Genomic DNA, 17,847 nt, shown 5'->3' with positions numbered 1-17,847 from the left:
CAGGCCCCACCCACACCTCTCCAGGCCCCGCACCTACCACTCCAAGCAGATCATTCCACAAGCATGTGAGCTCCCATGACTATTCCACACAGGCTGGAGCTGCATCTCGGGCCAGAACACCTTGCTCTTGGGACCAACCTCTGTGAAACATGAATCTGTATGTGTCCCGTAGACCCTAGGCAGCTCCATTCCCGGAGCTCTGGGACTGCAGGCCTCGGAGGGACAGGGAGGGAGTTTCCAACAACAAAATAAAGTTTACCATCTCAGCCCACATGGGAGTAGATCACCCCATGAGTCCTCGGGGGGGCCCTGGTGAAATGACATTACGTCTGTGACCCTCAGCTGCCAGACTGTGTCCTCTTGTGTGACATAATGAGAGAAACAGCTCGGGAGATAGACAGACAGACAGACAGAGACAGGAAGAAATCTGTAGAAATATGACAGTACTATTGAGACAGAGGAGCGAGAGAAACGTATAGATATATAGACTGAAGAAAAAGAATGGAAGATGCAGAAGGAATACGTAAACAGAGAGAGACAGAAAAGGCGTCTTAAGCCAAGTCTGGCTCATCGGTGTGGCCCTTGAGAATTGCCGAGCAAGATCAGAACCCATAGGCCATTGCTTCTGTCCCAGACTAAAATGTCCCCTGTCTGCTCACAGATGACCTGGACGTGAGGTACACGGCCGTGAGCAGCTTCATCTTCCTGAGGTTCTTCGCTCCTGCCATCCTGTCCCCAAACCTCTTCCAGCTGACACCCCACCACACGGTAAGCGAGTTGTCCTGGAAGCCAGACAGCCAGTCCTTCTCAACTAGGCAGTCCGCCTCAACCAGCCAGTCCTCCTTAAATAGCAAGGTTTCCAGCTTCACCAGCCAGGCCTCTGCAAGTGGAAAGGAGGGTGGATTGAGCAGCTTTCTTCGCTCTAATGGGAGAATCAATACTATTTTATCTTATTTTGTATTTGTGTATGTCTAGGTATGTTTTGGAGTGGGTGGTGCACAGGCCAAACTCAGATACCTTTCGTTATGCACCAGCCATCTTGTTTTTTGAAAAAGGGTCTCTCATTGGTGTAAACAGACATTTCCTATCCCACACACCAGTTCCCAAATAACCACTCAGAGACTTATATTACTTATAAATGCTCGGCCGATAGCTCAGGCTTATTACTAACTAGCTCTTACATTTAAATTAACCCATTTCTATTTATCTACATTCTGCCATATGGCCCATGGCCTGTTACCTCATTTTATACACATCCTGCTTGCTCAGTGGCTGGCTGGCATCTGCGGTGACTGCCCTGACTCCGCCCTTCTCTCCCAGCATCCTCCCTGTGCCAGGTTGTCCTGTACAATCTCTTTCTGTCCTGCTATCAGCCAATCAGCTTTATTATTAACAATGAGCCTAATCCACAGCACACTGGGACCTGGAGCTTGCCATTTAGGCTAGACTGACTGGCCAGTGACCTCCAGGGATCTGTTTGTCTCCACATCTTCAGTGCTTAGATTACATGTTCCACTTTTCATGTGGGTGCTAAGGATCAGATTCATGCTTGGATAACAAGCAGTTCACCAACTGAACGATCTCTTCAACCCCTAGTTAATACTGTTTTAAATAATAATTCATGGTCTGACCAGGGTCTTACCTGCTAGTCTCTACTAGTGTTCTTCCCACCACCTAAGGTACGCATGTATTACTTCATCTACTCATGTGCACATGCTGTGGCCAAGTCCTGTCTGGGGGGACATAGCCTTTTACTGGGGTGACATATGTATGCCTGGTAGAGGCAAGGTGCAGGAGAGTCGCCCCCTGCTAAGGGGTTCTCCACCCTCCAAGCCATGTCTAAGCTGCGCATGTCCCTGGCCAGGGTTGTGGAACCCCGGTTAGCGCTGCAGTGACCTGCTGGATTGCGTTAGTTTTGAGAGGGTCCTTGGCATATAAGGCAGAGGGCCCTCAGCATGTGGCTCTTCTCAGCTGTCAATGCCAGGAACCTGGTGACTTGATGAAATGGGCCCCCAGGGTGCAGCAAGGTCCAGCCCCAGGCAATGCAGATCTTCCTGAATCTTTACTGATGTATCTACTCCCATTCTATGGTAGGTGTTTAGACTAGTAGTTCTCAACCTGTGGGTCATGACCCATTTGGGGGCCAACTGACCTTTTCACCTAAGACCATCAGAAAACACAGATATTTACATTATGATTCATAACAATAACAAAATGACAGTTATGAAGTAGCAATGAAAATAATTTTATGGTTGGGATCACCACAACATGAGGAACTGTATTAAAGGGTCGCAGTGTTAGGAAGGTTGAGACAGCATCATTTGTCTTATTACCTTATTCTGGGATTGACAGTTACTCTTCTACACAACTAATAAAATTCACATTTCTCTTGTCCTGTCCTCTCAGGATCCACAGACTTCTAGAACCCTGACACTTATCTCAAAGACAATTCAGACTCTCGGCAGCTTGTCCAAGTCCAAGTCTGTAAGTCTACGCTCGTTTTTTATCTGATTCTGAACACTGGGTTATTGTTCTTTTTTTCTTCTTCAGAAGCTATAAATGAAATGTTTTGCATATGGGGGAGGATGTGTTCGTCAGAGCTATTAGGATATCGAATAGAATCAAAGCCAGTGTCTATCCCCCAGCTCCCAAAGTACGCATTCCAGCACTTCCTGCTGCCTCTGCCCTTACCCGTCATGGTGGGGGAGGTTCAGTGGCCACACTGGAGAGCAAATCAGCCCCATCTGACTCTTCAAGGGGACAAGAGAGCTGAGCCTCCTCAGCTTTGCCCCAGGACCCCAAGCCACAGTGGGCCAGACATGTGTTCTTGACCTTGGCTGTTGGCACTATAGGGGCAAACCTAGGGACCGTCTGCACTACTGTTCACCCACATGTAGCCTCTACATCCTGGACAGCAGAGGCCGAGCCCCTCTTACCCCCCTTCGGTTACAAGTCTGGATTTCCCCCTTCTCCATCACTTGCCCTGGACCGGGGGTCGGTGCTGAGGTCTCTGGCCTGCCCTGGACTCCTGTTCCTACAGACCTACCTTCACTTTGATCCATGCTGCTAGCCCCAGGCTGCTATGAACACATCTGTAGCCAGTTTGTAGCCCTTAATCCGGGTTCCCAGGTGTTGATAAGAGTGAAGATGTGCTTTGAGCCAGGGGCTTTGACACAGACTCCCAGCAACCTCTACGGCTGCTGCTTCAGAATCCCAGCTTCATGCAGAAGCCTCTAGGTGCACTACACTCTTACCGTTCACCCGTGTGACCAGGAATCACCTCACCTGTGGCGCCCTAGGCTTGTCGCTGTGGGCTGCAGCTTTCCGATCTGGCCCATGGGCATTGGTGCCAGTGGCTGTCAGCAGATGACCTGTTTCCTTTCAGGCCAGCTTTAAGGAGTCATACATGGCGACATTCTATGAATTCTTCAATGAGCAGAAGTATGCAGATGCTGTAAAAAATGTAAGTGTCGCATCCTCCAAGGCACAGTTCCCCACACCCTCTCCATGGCCATTGCCAGGACCCACCACACCCCTTAACCGGAGGCTGGCCTGCCTGCCCTAAAATTCACCTCCTTTGGCTCCCCTCAGAGTCCAGTATGGAGACTCGCCCTCTGTTTTTTGTGCCAAAGGCTTTCTGTTAAGTTACTTTCTGCTGCTCTGATAAAACATTAACCACGACCAACTTGGGGAGGAAAGGGTCTATCTGGCGTGCACTTCTACATCACAGTCTGTCACTGAGGGACATCAGAACTCAAGCAGGAACCTGGAGGCAGGAGCTGAAGCAGACGTCACAGGGGAGTGCCATTGACTGGCTTGTTTTTTTTTATAGCTCGCTCACCTTGCTTTTTGTCCTGTTTCCAACATAATATTTTTATTGATTCTTTGGGAATTTCATATCTTCCACCCTGATCACACTCACTTCCTAGTCTTTCCATGCCCCCCCCCCCGCCCTTGTGACGTCCCCCCAACAAAAAAGGCAACAAACAAACAAAACAAGTCCAGTTTGTGTTATCTATACACTCACTGGAGTGTGGTCAAACTCTCAGTGGCCTGCGCCTTAAACAGAAAGGAGTCCCTGCCCTCCTGCACCCCTGCCAGAAGCCATCAATTGTGGAGTCAGCTTGCTTTCTTATACCTCCCAAGACCGCCTACCCAGGGCTGGCATGGCCTACGGTGGGCTGGGCCCTCCCTCCCACATCAGTCATTAACCAGGTAACACTGATGGAGGCAGTTTCTCAGTTGAGGGTCGCTCTTCCCGGATACGTCTAGGTTTGTGTTGAGTTGACCAACAGTGGTCCACGCGGGTCTTGCATTGACTGTGTTTTAACACCCATGTGTGTTGTCTGAGCCCTGGCCTGACGCATGTGTAGAAACGGACACTTCAGGACCCTCGGCTTTGCTGTCCGTCTACCGTTCAGAAGCAGTCTACACAGCGTCTCTCTTAGAAATCATCAAGTCCTCAACAGTGAAAGGGAAGTAGGGACCGAAGCTGGGGTGACCTTCAACTGACAGAAGGAATCCAAGCAGTGGCGAGGTCACACACCAAAGCTGGGGCGAAACATGAAATCTTAAAAGGTCTTATAAATAGAAAACTCAGAACCAGATATTGGGGTGAAGGCTGAAAGATCACAGAAACAGAACAAACCACAGCCAGCCTCACCTAGCCAGCTCCTCAGCCGATCCTGTTTCCACGAATTCTCAGACTGAAAGCCTCTGAGTCCTCACCCCTGAGGGTCTCAGTTGAACTGCTGCTTAGTTCCTGTCTCCTCAGGCTATATATATATATATATATATATATATACCATTCTCCACCCAGTCATGTCACTTCCTGGGATTAAAGATGTATGTGCTTCCCAAGCAAAGACATGAGATCTCAAGTGCTGGGATTAAAGGCGTGTGCCACCACACCTGGCTCTGTTCCCAGTGTGGCCTTGAACTCACAGAGATCCAGACGGATCTCTCCCTCCTGAGTGATAGGATTAAAGGTGTGTGCCACCACCGTCTGGCCTCTATGTCTAATCTAGTGGCTGGCTCTGTCCTCTGATCCCCAGATAAGTTTATTAGGGTACATGATATATTGGGGTATACAATATATCATCACACTGGGGGCCAGGGAGAAGAGTGACCTCAGCCAGGCAGACCTAGTGGGGCTCTGGGTGGGCTACGCCCCCCTCCCACATACCTCAGGATGCACCACTAGCACCTGACTTAGGCCTACGACGCTCAGGTAGACTCCCTACCATGCACCCGGCTCCTGATGAGAGCCCTGGCAAGGTCACGACAGATGGACAAGCCCTGGCGGGATGGACTCATCTCCTGGAGACGAGAGCAGACAGCTCTCTTAGGACTCACGTCCCCAAACCTCTCCCCCGGATTCAGAGATCTCGGCATCCAGCTAGGCTTCTGGCAGAGCAGACTCTGTCCACATGCTTCCCTTCTGACGGTCTGATTTCCTCCCACTTCAGTTCCTGGATTTGATCTCATCCTCGGGGAGAAGGGACCCCAAGAGCATAGAGGAGCCCATCCTGCTTAAAGAAGGGTAAGGAATTGGGTCTTGGTGGTCGAGACTGTGGTGGTGTTGGCCTCCTTCTCTGCCCCCATCCCTCCTGCCCGAGGGGCCCTGGGAATGCATCCTGCTCTTGTTTGCATGAACTTTGACAGGCATGCCTAGTTCCCATGAGCCCTGCTCTGCATCCCAGTTCCCAGTTCCTAGTTGAGACTATGTTCAGCTAGGCCCATGGCCCTTTGGCTTAAGCTTGGGCCATCCACAGGTCACCATCAGGCTGCTCTAACTGTATCTGTTGTTTTTCTTCAAATCACCTTCTACCTTAACCACATGTTCAACAATACACACACGACACCATGGAATATGCATTTAATTCACAACCTCTAAAGCAACAGACTTTGTCTCATAATCCTTAACTTGGCCCCAGTGTGTCCAGGCCTTGCAAGCCTTGTATCGATGGTAACAAGCTCTCAGGGTAACCAGCCATTGCAGGGAAGGGTGCAGCCTCTCCAGCTCTGCCAATACACTGCGAGAATTTCACTCGCTTTCTCGTGCCGGGGTTTGGGGCCTTGACCCCACACTGAAGCACTGCCTCTTCCTCTTCCGGGTCGTTTCCTCCGACCCCACGCAGCTCTGTATGCATAGCTGCCATGTCACCCTGGAGAGGGGCCTGTCACTTCCCACCCCGTCTTATCATCTCCATCCACTTGTGGAAGTAACTGTGTTCACAAAGGACCACACCATGATTAGGTGCATTTCCGCTTCTGCCGAAACATTCCTCAGCCCGTCACCTGCCGGTACACAGGACTGTGAGGTCGACTTTGTGCATTTAAGTGTATTTGCTGGGTGAAGTCAGCCCAGCTTATGTGAGGCCAGTGACCCTTACTGTAGCCTCCAGCATTGACTACTGCCTCTCCCCGCACCTGTGAGGAACATTGGTGGCAGTTAGAAAAAGTCACTTATGCATGTGATATTCGGGTCAAAAATCGAGCAAGAAGAGTTATGAATCCCTTTTCAAGGACCCCCCCCCCAGATACTTCTCCATAGAGCCATATAGTGCTGTGCATACGTGCTCCTCTATACAGGAAAGTCCAACATTACAAGTGATGCTGTGCACATTCGTTTTACACACATTCCATGTGTTTACAGGTCAAAGAGAATTGTGTTTTCTAGGAAAGTACTAGAAAGAAGCATAAATGTTAAAAAAACAAAAAACAAACAAACAAAAAAACCAAGAGCATGTGCCCTTCAACTTCAGCCTTAGCTCAAGGTCGTAAAAGGGCAGGGTTTCAGGAGCCCTGCCCACCCATGGCTTACAAGAGTGCAGAATTATTATGGTTACGTGTCTGGAGGTAGCTCGGGCCCTGGTTTGAGAACATTCACTGGGCGCCATGTGCCCTCTGTGCCAGGTTCATGATTAAGCGGGCCCAAGGAAGGAAGCGATTTGGAATGAAGAATTTCAAGAAGAGGTGGTTTCGCCTGACGAACCACGAGTTCACCTACCAGAAGAGCAAAGGTAACAAGTTTCTCCACTCCTTCCCTTGGGGCCCAGCAAGGCAGAGGGGCTCCCCCCGGTTAACAGGCTGACTGCCACAGGAGCCCGGGGAGCAGGTGAGACTTAAGACGAGCCTCAGCCTCGGGCCCTGTGAGCCTCGGTGAAGATGACCATGTTCTCAGGAATCTGCTCCCCATAGAACCAGAGGGTACAGAGCTGACTGTGGTACAGCAGACCCTTCACCCCCACTTCTGTTTCCTCAGCTGTCAGTAACATTGCTGCCCCTGGTACCCCTTTATATGTCTTTTTTTTTTTTTTTTGGTTTTTCGAGACAGGGTTTCTCTGCGTAGCTTTGCACCTTTCCTGGAGCTCACTTGGTAGCCCAGCCTGGCCTCGAACTCACAGAGATCCACCTGGCTCTGCCTCCCGAGTGCTGGGATTAAAGGCGTGCGCCACCACCGCCCGGCCCTTTTTTATATATGTCTTTCTGGCTCCTGTTCCTCTGTAGGATGCGCAGCCCCAGAGCATTGATCCAGCAAAGAGAAGAGGGGCCTCGGGTGTGGCAGCCACAGGCTTTCCTTAGGGAAGATGTCCTTAGCCAGGTCTCCTTGTGCCTCATCAGTTCTGGGTTCCAGTCGTAGGGCTAGAGCTGAGCAGTCCTGCCGTGCCCTGGATCTAAAACTGGCTAGTGTGCCCTAGTGCTGGAGATGGTGTGGGCCACACTCCTGTGGACCTGACTGAGACACTTTATCTCCAGCGTGAGAACGGGGCCAAGGTCCTGCCTTGGGGTAGGTAGGCACTGTGCTCTGAGAATCCCACGCCTACCCCAGCCCCACATCCGTGGCTCTTCCTATTTTTTCCAGCCTTTAGGAAAAGACAGCCAAGAGCCCTCCCTCTCCTGCGGCCTTGCAGTCGCTGGGCCATGGGGAGCCTCACGCCGGCGAGGGGCGGGGCACGCTGTGCAACTGAGCACAACTTCCACCCCCTCTCTGTTGCAGGTGATCAGCCCCTTTGCAGCATCCCCATCGAGAACATCCTGGCTGTGGAGAGGCTTGAGGAGGAGTCCTTCCGAATGAAAAACGTGAGCGATGGCCCAGTTCCAACCCAACGGGATGTCCTTCCTCCTCCTTGTCCACCTCCCCGCTGTTGGCCATGTCCCCTCCCCCACGACCCTGCATATCCAAGCCTGGGCTCCCTGCCACCCGGGCACTTACCATCCCACCTCCTCCTCTACCCGGCTCAGTGGTAGAACCCGTGAGAAGCTAAGGAAATGGCCCGGGCGCCTGCTGGACTAGCAGCCCCTGATCCCACCCTCCGTGCTCAGATGTTCCAGGTTATCCAGCCAGAGCGTGCCCTGTACATCCAGGCCAACAACTGTGTGGAGGCCAAGGACTGGATCGACATCCTCACCAAAGTGAGTCAGTGTAACCAGAAGCGCCTCACCGTGTACCACCCGTCCGCCTACCTGAACGGCCACTGGCTTTGCTGCAAGGCCTCCTCGGACACGGCCGCAGGCTGTACTCCCTGCACCGGGTAGGTCCACGGCTCCGCAGCCCTGTCCAGCCAGGCTCAGCCGTCGGCCTCTGCGCTATGTAAGGCGAGTCAGCTGAGATACGGAAGTGTGACTACGATGCAGTGAATCAGAAACCACACACACAGAGCTGTTCCTGAGGGGAGCCCTTGGTACGGTCCTCTGAAAGGCTCTGCATAGGCTGGTGGGAGCTGCAAGCCTTCAAGATTTCTCTCTGTCTCCTGCCTGGGGCAGAGATGTCTTCCAAGAGTAGGCTTATGTGGAAAGTCTTCAGCAGAGGACCCAGGGCAGGGCGCTCTGTCTCTTCGACAAGGAACATGAATGGCTTGTGCATCCTTGAGCACATCCTCAGCTCACAGATGCTTTGCCCTGGTTTCTCTACTTGAATCACACTGCCTGCAACCCAACCGCTTCTTGGAAACTGAGGCAGGTCTTTGCCTTCCTGGCCCTGTGGTGAGCTAGGCTTCCTGTAGTTGTCAAGGCTTTATCAACTGTGCCGGTCCTGGAGGCAGCCTAGTGCGGGGAAGATTGGTAGTGCCCCTTACATGCCTTGTCCACGTAAAAGAAGCAATGACAGCCTCATGTGACAAGTCCTGAAATGGAGGACCATTTAGGGTCACTCACCCTTCAGGCTGTTATTGAACCCTTGGAGTCATTGTGCCCAGCTTCATTAGTGTAGGGCCTGAGGCTCAGGAGGGTTCCTTGTCAGGCTCTCAGGTGTGTGTGTGTGTGTGTGTGTGTGTGTGTGTGTGTGTGTTGTATGTGTGTGTGTGTGTGGTGTGTGGTGTGTGTGTGTGTCCCATATCCCCAGAACCTTCCTGGGAGGAGATCAAGGGTTTCCTCCATCTTTACCCTGGGACAGAAGCCAGAGCCCCTCAGCCTTTGAGGATGTGAGGACTCAGGACTCGTGTAGGGTTCTTCTGGGTCGTTCCTACCCTATGTGCCCAAGAAGACCTTTTCTCACATAGTCCTTTCTCATATTGCTGCCATGTCTGAGTTTCACCTCTCTCTCTCTCTCTCTCTCTCTCTCTCTCTCTCTCTCTCTCTCTCACACACACACACACACACACACACACACACACACACACACACACACACACACACAAAGCAAGTGTTTAAGGAAATGCGTTAACCGTTCTGTACTTGCTGTGTTTGGACAGCGGGCTCCCAGCAAATATCCAGCTGGACATCGACGGGGACCGTGAGACAGAACGCATCTACTCTCTCTTTAACCTGTACATGGGCAAGTTGGAAAAGATGCAGGGTGAGTGTGGACCCTGGGCACCGACCGTGGGGGGTTGTGAATTGGGACAAGTGACCTCAGAATTGCTACTACAGAGCCTCTGGGGTCCTTGGTGCCCGCGGGTGTCTGTTACGTCGGACAGGGAGCTTGGTGAGGTTAAAGAGGAATCGGTAGGAGAGTAGTTTGGCCATGGGATATTCTGACATTTTCAGGTAGAATTTAACAGGCAAACTGTGAACTTGGGGATTCTTTGGCCTTTCTTAATAACATCTGCACCAACAAAGGATTTCATTCTTCTGTGCTTTCCAGAGAGGTTTGTACATAAGCATGCATGTGTGTACATATGTTACACAGATGTGCACACATCTGGATGCACACAATCGTGTGTGGACGCATGTGAGTATGCCACATGCTTAGCAGCTCCAGGCATACCGCATGTTCCAGATATCTGTTACTCTGTCACCCATAACATTTAATTCATCAGATTAAAGCAGGCACTCCAGGTGATGTCACCTGTACAGGGTTGGAGGTCTGTAACTCAGATGCAGAACCCGCCCGAAGCAGGTGAACCACCTGTCCACCCTAGCCTTGGGAGAGCTCACACCTGTTCTTAGGGATTATGTGATAGGCCCTGTGGCCCAATGGACAAGTGCAACAAAGCCAAGAAATAAGCCCGCGTGTCCCTCCTCATCCTCCTGCTCCAGCCCAGCAGCATTATTATGTTTAGTGAGGTGACTGTGGGATTTCCATGGGCCTCATGCCAGTGCCTTGAGAGCCCGGCCACATCTGCTACCCAGCATCAAATATCCAGGCTTGGACCCAGTGTGTACACACCTATGTACCGACAATACAAGGCACCTGTGTGTGCCCACCTGGATGCTTGACTAGGACATGGGCTTCACATACATGTACATATCAGTCACATCTTCACCCCTCAGAAGCTTGGCCTTCACAGTGCCTACTCTGAGGTTCCAGGATGCCACGCAGCCATGACTTAAGACTGCTCAATGGCTCGGCAGACGTGTGGCCAGCGTGGGCAGCTCCTACAACAGTAACTAAAGCAGAATAGGGTGGAATGAAGGAGCCTTGAGAGGCTGAGGCCTCTGTAGAAGACTCAGTGAGTAGTGAGCGTGACCACAGCTGTGACTGGGTGCCTTCCAGCGTCTCCTAGCCATGCTGCATGGCCTGGGGCTGCCCCGTATTGTGGAGCTCCATTTCTGTTCCAGGATCCCACCCCTCCCTCAACCTGGAAAGTCCGCCATCCTCAATCTGGTCCTTCCCACCTCCCCGCCTCATTCCATCCTGGATCAGCAAAAGGGACACTGTCTCCATATGTTACTATCTCCAAAGCAAGCTCAGAGGCCAGAGTTCACTCTGATTTGTGTCCACAGAGCAGACAATGTATCTGGTAGTTCTTGTGCACACTGCTGTTAGCCAGGCTCTCTGAGATTTCCCCACCATAACGTCTTCCAATGCCACGTTCACCTGAGTCAGAGCTCTGAACTTGGACCAGCACCTCGTTCTCAGATGGTTAGAGGGTCGGTCAGTAAAAGCATCTGTCTGTCTGTCTGCTCATTTTCTGCACACAGTTTACATCTCAGTCATTGTATAGACGTGCCTGTGGCCTTGCTGAAGTCTGCAAACACGAGACAGTTCCCTGAACACTCGGCTTAACGAGTGTCTTGGCTTCTTCCCCTGTCGCTATGATAAAAACACCCCGACAAAAGTGACTTCATGGAGAAAGTGTTTATTTAGCTCACAAGTCCAGGTTACGGCCCATCATTGGGGATACTAGGCACTTGTAACTTGAAACCGTGAATCATATCACATCCACAGCTCAGAGCAGAGAGCGGTGAATTAATGTATTCACACCAGTGAATACACTCGCTTTCTCATACAGTTCAAAATTCCCTGCTAAGGGATGGTGTCACCCATAGTAGGCAGGTCTTCCCACCTCAGGTACCATAAACAAGACACACACACACACACACACACACACACACACACACACACAAAGCCAATAATAGCTCATTGACACTCTCTTCCCTGATAACTCTTGTGTCCCTGCTGACAAAGTTAACCGGCACAGCAAGCCTCACTCCAAGCAGATTCTATTTTCTCACTTGATTTGTTCTTGTTTATAACAGTTTTGTCTTTTCCTCTCCTGGTTCAGAATCAATTTGATAACGTAGCCAGGCACTCCGAATGTGATGGCTGGCTTAGCGACTGTCTTCTCGGGTCTGGAAAGGTAGCCCTGCTCCTCTCTGACTTACCTTCCAGGTCCTCTTCCTTCATCTTGAGAAGCATGTATAGCAATAGCCTGTAGCTCTCTGGTCCGGTTCCGTAGGGCCTACGATGTCATGCAGCCGCCCTTCCTCTATCCTGTCCTGTCCAGTTCCCCCTAGTTCCTGCTGCAGATTCTGTGGGTGAGCCCTGCTTTGCCCCCTGGACCCAGGGTTTGAGTCCAAGCTCGCAGCACACTGATCTTGCTGGATGAGGAGTTCACTACCTTTTCAGTGTTCCCTTCCTTCCAAATGCTTCTTCATGTACAGGATGGGAAAGCCGGGCATTGTCCGAGTCCTTTTTGTTGAACAGTTCTGGGGACCTGCTTCTCTCCACCCCCCCCATCCCCGTTACTAGCAGCAGTGAGGAGCAGTCTGCTGTTCCCCATCCTCTTCACTTAGAAACCTCCTCCGCTAAATAGCCACGTCGTCAGAGCAAGTGCTTGTCTCGCAGGGAACAGACCGCAAACCCAGTTCAGCCGAGTTCTTTGTCACATACAGCGAAGATCACCTTCTCTCGGTGTTTCTCCTTCCTTTCTGGTCTCTGTGTGAGGCCTGAGCAGAATGGCTCTCTTCGACGGTCACTCTCTTCCCGTCGTCTGCTGGGTGTTCCAGGAACATGATGCCCCTGCCACTGTGCCCCACCCCCCATCCCAGAATCACCTATCCGACCCCGTTCCCGGCGGTTCCCAGCCTCTGCTGCCCGGGTCCAAAGCTACTTCGTACCCTTGGATAGCTCTCCCAGCAGCTCCTACCTTTGGCCTCCTCTTCTCTCGTGGTTGCTTTGGACTGCCACGGACTGGTCATTTGTGGCCGCGTGACAGAGACTGCTTTTCACTGGTCTGGAGGCCGGGCTCCTGTAATCCAGACAGCACGGTGCTGGCTCTGGGGAGGGCTGTTCCCATCGCAGACTGACTTCTCATATGCCCTTGGGTGTGGAGGAGGCCTCTTTTTGCAGAGGAGCTGTCCCATCCACAAGGGCTCTGACCACCTCCTGATACTGCCCTTCCATACACAAGCCAGACACAACGCATGCCTGTAACCCAAGCACTCAGGAGACAGAAGCCGGGGGACCTCAGGAAGTTCAAGGTCATCCTGATTTGTATACTGAGTGGAGGCCATCCAGGGCTGCTCAGCAAGACTCTTGCTCAGAAACCCAACCAACCAAGAAAAAAACCAACAAAACAAAACAAAAAGACTTCAGCGTATCACTTTGAAGGAAAACAAGCTTTCATTCCGTGACACATGCAGAATTGTAGGGCTTGAACACCTAGTCTGGACTAGTCTGGGTGTGTGCCTAGCTTGGTGACAGTGAGAGAGAGAGACGTGTGCCAGCTCAGGTGTTTAGGGTCAGGTGAGGACAGCTCAGGTGGGTGAGGGCAGCCGGGGTGCTTGGATGACCCTTGTTGATGGCCAGAGGCCATAGCCTGGCTTCAGTGGGGGTGATCAGGAAGACAGTCCTGGGAGGAGACGAGGGGAGCAGAGAGCAGAGACCCTCGGGTGCCGCTGTCCTTACAGCTAGCCAGACGAGTCTGGTGAGTGACATGTGCCAGACTCTGTACTTCAGAATGGAAGTTCTAGAGGCCTGATAGGCCCCCAGAGAGCCAAGCCGTGCTCAGGTGCAGACACCTCTCCTGGCCTGGCCGGCTGGCAGTACATGGATGTGAAGCTAACCCCTGTGAGGCCGGCTGGAGACAGCAATGTGGCTTGGGATGCGAGGTCTCAGAATTCAAACTGGAGAAACCTTGGCTATGCAGCCCACCCAGAGGTCCTCCGGGCTGGACCGTGCTTGGTCCTGGAAGTAGCCCCTACTTCTGGAAGCTTTTCGAGGGAGGGGCTGCTCTGAGGAGCACACTGGAGTAACCTGTGCAGACGTCCAGAGACAGGGCCGGGGACAGCAGAAGCCTGGGCTGCATCCCACACTGACACTCTCCTGCCCGCCCTCTTCCCCTCTTGCAGAGGCCTGTGGCAGCAAGTCCGTGTACGATGGCCCTGAGCAGGAGGAATACTCGACGTTCATCATTGATGACCCCCAGGAGACCTACAAGACACTGAAGCAGGTCATCGCCGGGGTGGGGACCCTTGAGCAGGAGCACGCACAGTACAGGAGGGACAAGTTCAAGAAGACGAGATACGGAAGCCAGTGAGTGCTCCAGGGCCGTGGGGGTCGATGTGGAGATCCGGACCCTCGGCGAACACCCACCTCGTGTGGAGGGTGCTGGGGCTCCATGGGGTCCAGTGGCCCGGGCTTATCCCCCACCGCAGTCTCTGGTAGAGCAGATGCCCGGCTCTGCACACACCAGGGGCGTGTGCAGGGAGGCAGCAGCCTCACGTTGCCCTCCCAGCTTGAGGCCTCAGCAGTAGCTTGGGCTCAGCCCCACCTGCCATTCCACATGACCTCTGCCATCTTCCCAGGCCGCCGAGAGCTCTGGGTGCAGGGTCACTAACCAACCACATTCTTGTCCCTGGTTGAGGAGGGAGGGGTGCAGAGGTGGAGGACTCAAGCCTGATGGAGACCTTCAGCCTGTCCCACTCTGGCCACGTGGCCCCAGGCCAGTCAACCTCTATAGATGAAGAGTTGTTTGGGAAGATCGAGTTGAGATCCACAAAGGCTGGGCTAGCTCCTGTGGTCCTGCCTCCATCCAAAGACTGCTCAGGGACTTCTCTAAGTACCCATGGCATAGCCCTTAATGCGTGGGTGACCCACGGGGAGCCCAGAAGCCTACATGCCCTCTCTGTACCACTAGCCTTCCTCCAGGGAAAGATATTGTGATGCTCAGGGACAGTCACAGGGCCCCATCCCCACTGCACTGGGACCCTTGGAGATGGCCATGACCCATGTCCCGACTCCCCCGAGGTAGTCACAGGACTGAGTAATTAGCATCTGCTGGCTCTGGTCTCAGATGTCCCTGTCTTGACTCCCATCCAAGCTCATCCTCCTACCAGATCCCTCTGGTCACACCGGTGGTGGTGCTCGCATTTACCTTCCGGAAATGTTGCTCTGTTTGTGTTCAACGTGCGTCAGCCCCACAGTCCGAAGCTCACAGGCTGAGAACAGTGAGAGGCCAGAGATTCCATTTCTCATGAAGGGAGGTGAAGTATGCACTCACCGTGGAGCAAGAGTTACCGAGCACCCACAGTGTTCCAGGCTCTGTCCAAACAGAGAGCATTCACCAGCACGGGAGAAGACAGCCGTGCCCTCCCAGAACATACTCCATATATATGTGCACCTGCTTCAAGTGTTGCATACTCTGTGTAGTACACACATGTGTGCCCATACTAACACATGCATATATCCGTGTGTATCTGCCACACAAGCCTAGAACGCACAGCCCACATGTAGGTGTATATAGTATGTATATTCTAAATGTGCTCTACACAAGCACGCATCATCTACATACGTACAGCATGTGGAATATGCCACGCACAGCAGAAAACAGTCACGGCAGTGCTTCTTGGGGTCAGCGCTGGCGCTGTTAGTGGATCCCCTACTTTCCGTATGTTTTATGATGTGCGTGTGACACGGTGACAAACACAAGGACTGCTAACAGTACAGTGGTTGTTGGGGTATCGGGAGCGGAGTCTCACTTTCTCATCTCCTCCCCGTCTCCAGGGAGCACCCTATTGGAGACAAGAGCTTCCAGAACTACATCAGGCAGCAATCTGAGATCTCCACCCATTCCATTTAACGTCACGGCGTCTCCTGAATGTGCTGTGGAGCCACGCCAGGAAACCCACCACCTGTAAAAAACGGATAAAAGAAGAAGACAGCACACACACGGAGGGGACGGAACCACGCTCACCAGTTCGCACAGGTCCTACCCAGCTGGCGGGGCGACCCAGCTGGCGGGCCGAGCATGCTCTTCCCCAGCAGGGACTGTTGCCTGGGCTGGGCGCTTTTCCTTCGCTGCCAGCACAGGTGGTCTGAGCCATTCTGGAATGTACGATCATTTGTCTTTTTACTACTTTGGTTTTACGGGGATCCAGGGATCTGTTAAATATTAGGGGAGTGTGGACTTTGTCTAAACCCGTTCCCACGTGGCCCAATCCCTCCTCACGGAGGCACGGCTGGTTCATTCATGGCGACGTGCACCTTTTCTGCACAGTTCACTGTCTCTTGTTCTTGGCCTGCTGAACTCTGTGGCCCTGCATACATGTAGCAGTCCGGCCCTCGCCGTAGAAGTTGTACTTAATCCTTGTCTGGGATGTTAGAAGCAGTGTTTTCCTGGCAGCCAGCAGGCAGGCAGCCTTCTTCCTTAGTTTGTGTTGGTTTGTTCCTGGCCAAAGGGTCATTTTGTGGCTGAGATGGACAGGATGGTACAGGAAGTCTTTGATCTTTGGGGACATGGAGAGGGAGGGCTGTGAACCCAGTCTTCGCTGGGTGACCATCAACCTTCAGTTTGAGCACACATCTGGATGCCAGGTGAGTTTTTAAACTAAAATCCACATGCTTGCTACCTTGATGAAAGTTTGGGAAAGAGTTTTTAAATGTGCATTTTTCAAGCTGTTTTTCTTAAATGTTTTTAAAGGACTGTTTTTAAATAGCATTTTGATATAAGGCAGTTTGGAACATCAACACCTATATGCATTAAAGGGGATGGTACAGGGAAACCCAAAGGGAACAGTATTTGTTTTCTCACAAATCCAAAGGGTCCTCAGGGACAGAGACCCAGGCTGGGGGCTGCATCATCAGCAATAAAGGCCAAACATGGTATTTCACATGCCTATGTCTTTGTGAACCCAACAGGCTATACATGGCAGTGTCTAGAGATACTTTTTGATTGGGGTGGGAGGGTCTTGAAACAGACAAGACAGACTGCATCAGCTTGGACCCACAGTGCTGCGGAAGCCTCATCCCACACAGCATCTCCAGAGGCTGAGAGAGAGGCACTCTGTGGACAGATGTTGCTGAAGGACACCCCGCGCACCCCAGTGCCAGTTTCTCTTTGTTCTTGTTGGGACGTTCACTCTTCATCTAGAAAACATAACAGCATTGGTTGTCACAGAAATGGAGGATAAAAAAAAAAAAGTCTCTGGACACAGCAGTTAGGCTGCACTGAACTGGTTTTTAACATGGATTTGTAACTTAATGTTTCTGTTTATAAGATACTAACGATTTGCAATGTATTTTATCGGTCAATTAAAAACAGATGTTTTATTCTTTCTGAGGAGTGGTTTGGATTTCCGGAGGGGTTCACATGATGGGAACCGTGTACAGGAGGTACCCTACAGGAAGGGTGGCAGATAAAGGTAGATAGCATCGCCGTCAGACCAGACAGGTGGCGTCTCTGATGACAGGTGGCATTTCGGATAGCATACGATGTCTCTGGCATGTGGTGTCCACTGATGACTCTGTGAGAGCCTGGCTTTTCGGTGTCCTCAAAAGAGTAGCATTAGGCACCACTGGGGGTCCTATGTAGCTAAAGACAACTAAGCTAGGCGGGGATAGATTCCCCCCATGTCTGCAGGGACCCAGTGGACTGAGCTCGTGGTAGAAGTGTATGGAGCAGACACACAGAGGCTTTGGGGGGACCGCATGGCTACTCAGGCCTTGCTGCCTCTCTTGGAGACCTAGAGAGTGAAAGGGCCACAGCATGGTGGCCCCTCACCCGACGAGGGACGCCACTACATCACCTAATTCCTTTATCCCTCTGTTCTCCATTTGACTTGTACTCATTTCTCTTCCTTTAATTCCACTGGGAGCCTAAACCATTATAAGGAAAGTCTGGAGTTCGGCTTTGAGAGCACTGAGTGAGACATTTCTCTGGGGCCAAGAACTCGGGCCAG

The 17,847-nt window shown here is 52.0% G+C and overlaps 1 protein-coding gene across 2 annotated transcripts in view; it reads left to right on the top strand.

The window, feature by feature from the left end:
• Rasa3 (RAS p21 protein activator 3) overlaps positions 1 to 17,225 on the top strand; it is a 112,019-nt gene extending 94,794 nt beyond the window's left edge. For both annotated transcript variants that reach the window (XM_028881248.2, XM_028881247.2), the window contains exons 15-24: positions 662 to 768; positions 2,407 to 2,484; positions 3,386 to 3,463; positions 5,469 to 5,542; positions 6,919 to 7,025; positions 8,003 to 8,085; positions 8,329 to 8,537; positions 9,696 to 9,799; positions 14,020 to 14,203; positions 15,674 to 17,225. In XM_028881248.2, coding sequence (XP_028737081.1) covers positions 662 to 768; positions 2,407 to 2,484; positions 3,386 to 3,463; positions 5,469 to 5,542; positions 6,919 to 7,025; positions 8,003 to 8,085; positions 8,329 to 8,537; positions 9,696 to 9,799; positions 14,020 to 14,203; positions 15,674 to 15,749 — 1,100 coding nt within the window. In that variant the 3' untranslated portion in view covers positions 15,750 to 17,225. The remainder of the gene's footprint in view (positions 1 to 661; positions 769 to 2,406; positions 2,485 to 3,385; positions 3,464 to 5,468; positions 5,543 to 6,918; positions 7,026 to 8,002; positions 8,086 to 8,328; positions 8,538 to 9,695; positions 9,800 to 14,019; positions 14,204 to 15,673) is intronic.
• The last annotated feature ends 622 nt before the right edge of the window (positions 17,226 to 17,847 follow it).

This window comes from Peromyscus leucopus, chromosome 17 (genome assembly GCF_004664715.2).
Source record: "Peromyscus leucopus breed LL Stock chromosome 17, UCI_PerLeu_2.1, whole genome shotgun sequence".
Taxonomy (NCBI): Eukaryota; Metazoa; Chordata; class Mammalia; order Rodentia; family Cricetidae; genus Peromyscus; species Peromyscus leucopus.
The sequence above is the reverse complement of the archived record's forward strand: the minus strand, read 5'-3'. Positions and strand labels throughout refer to the sequence as shown.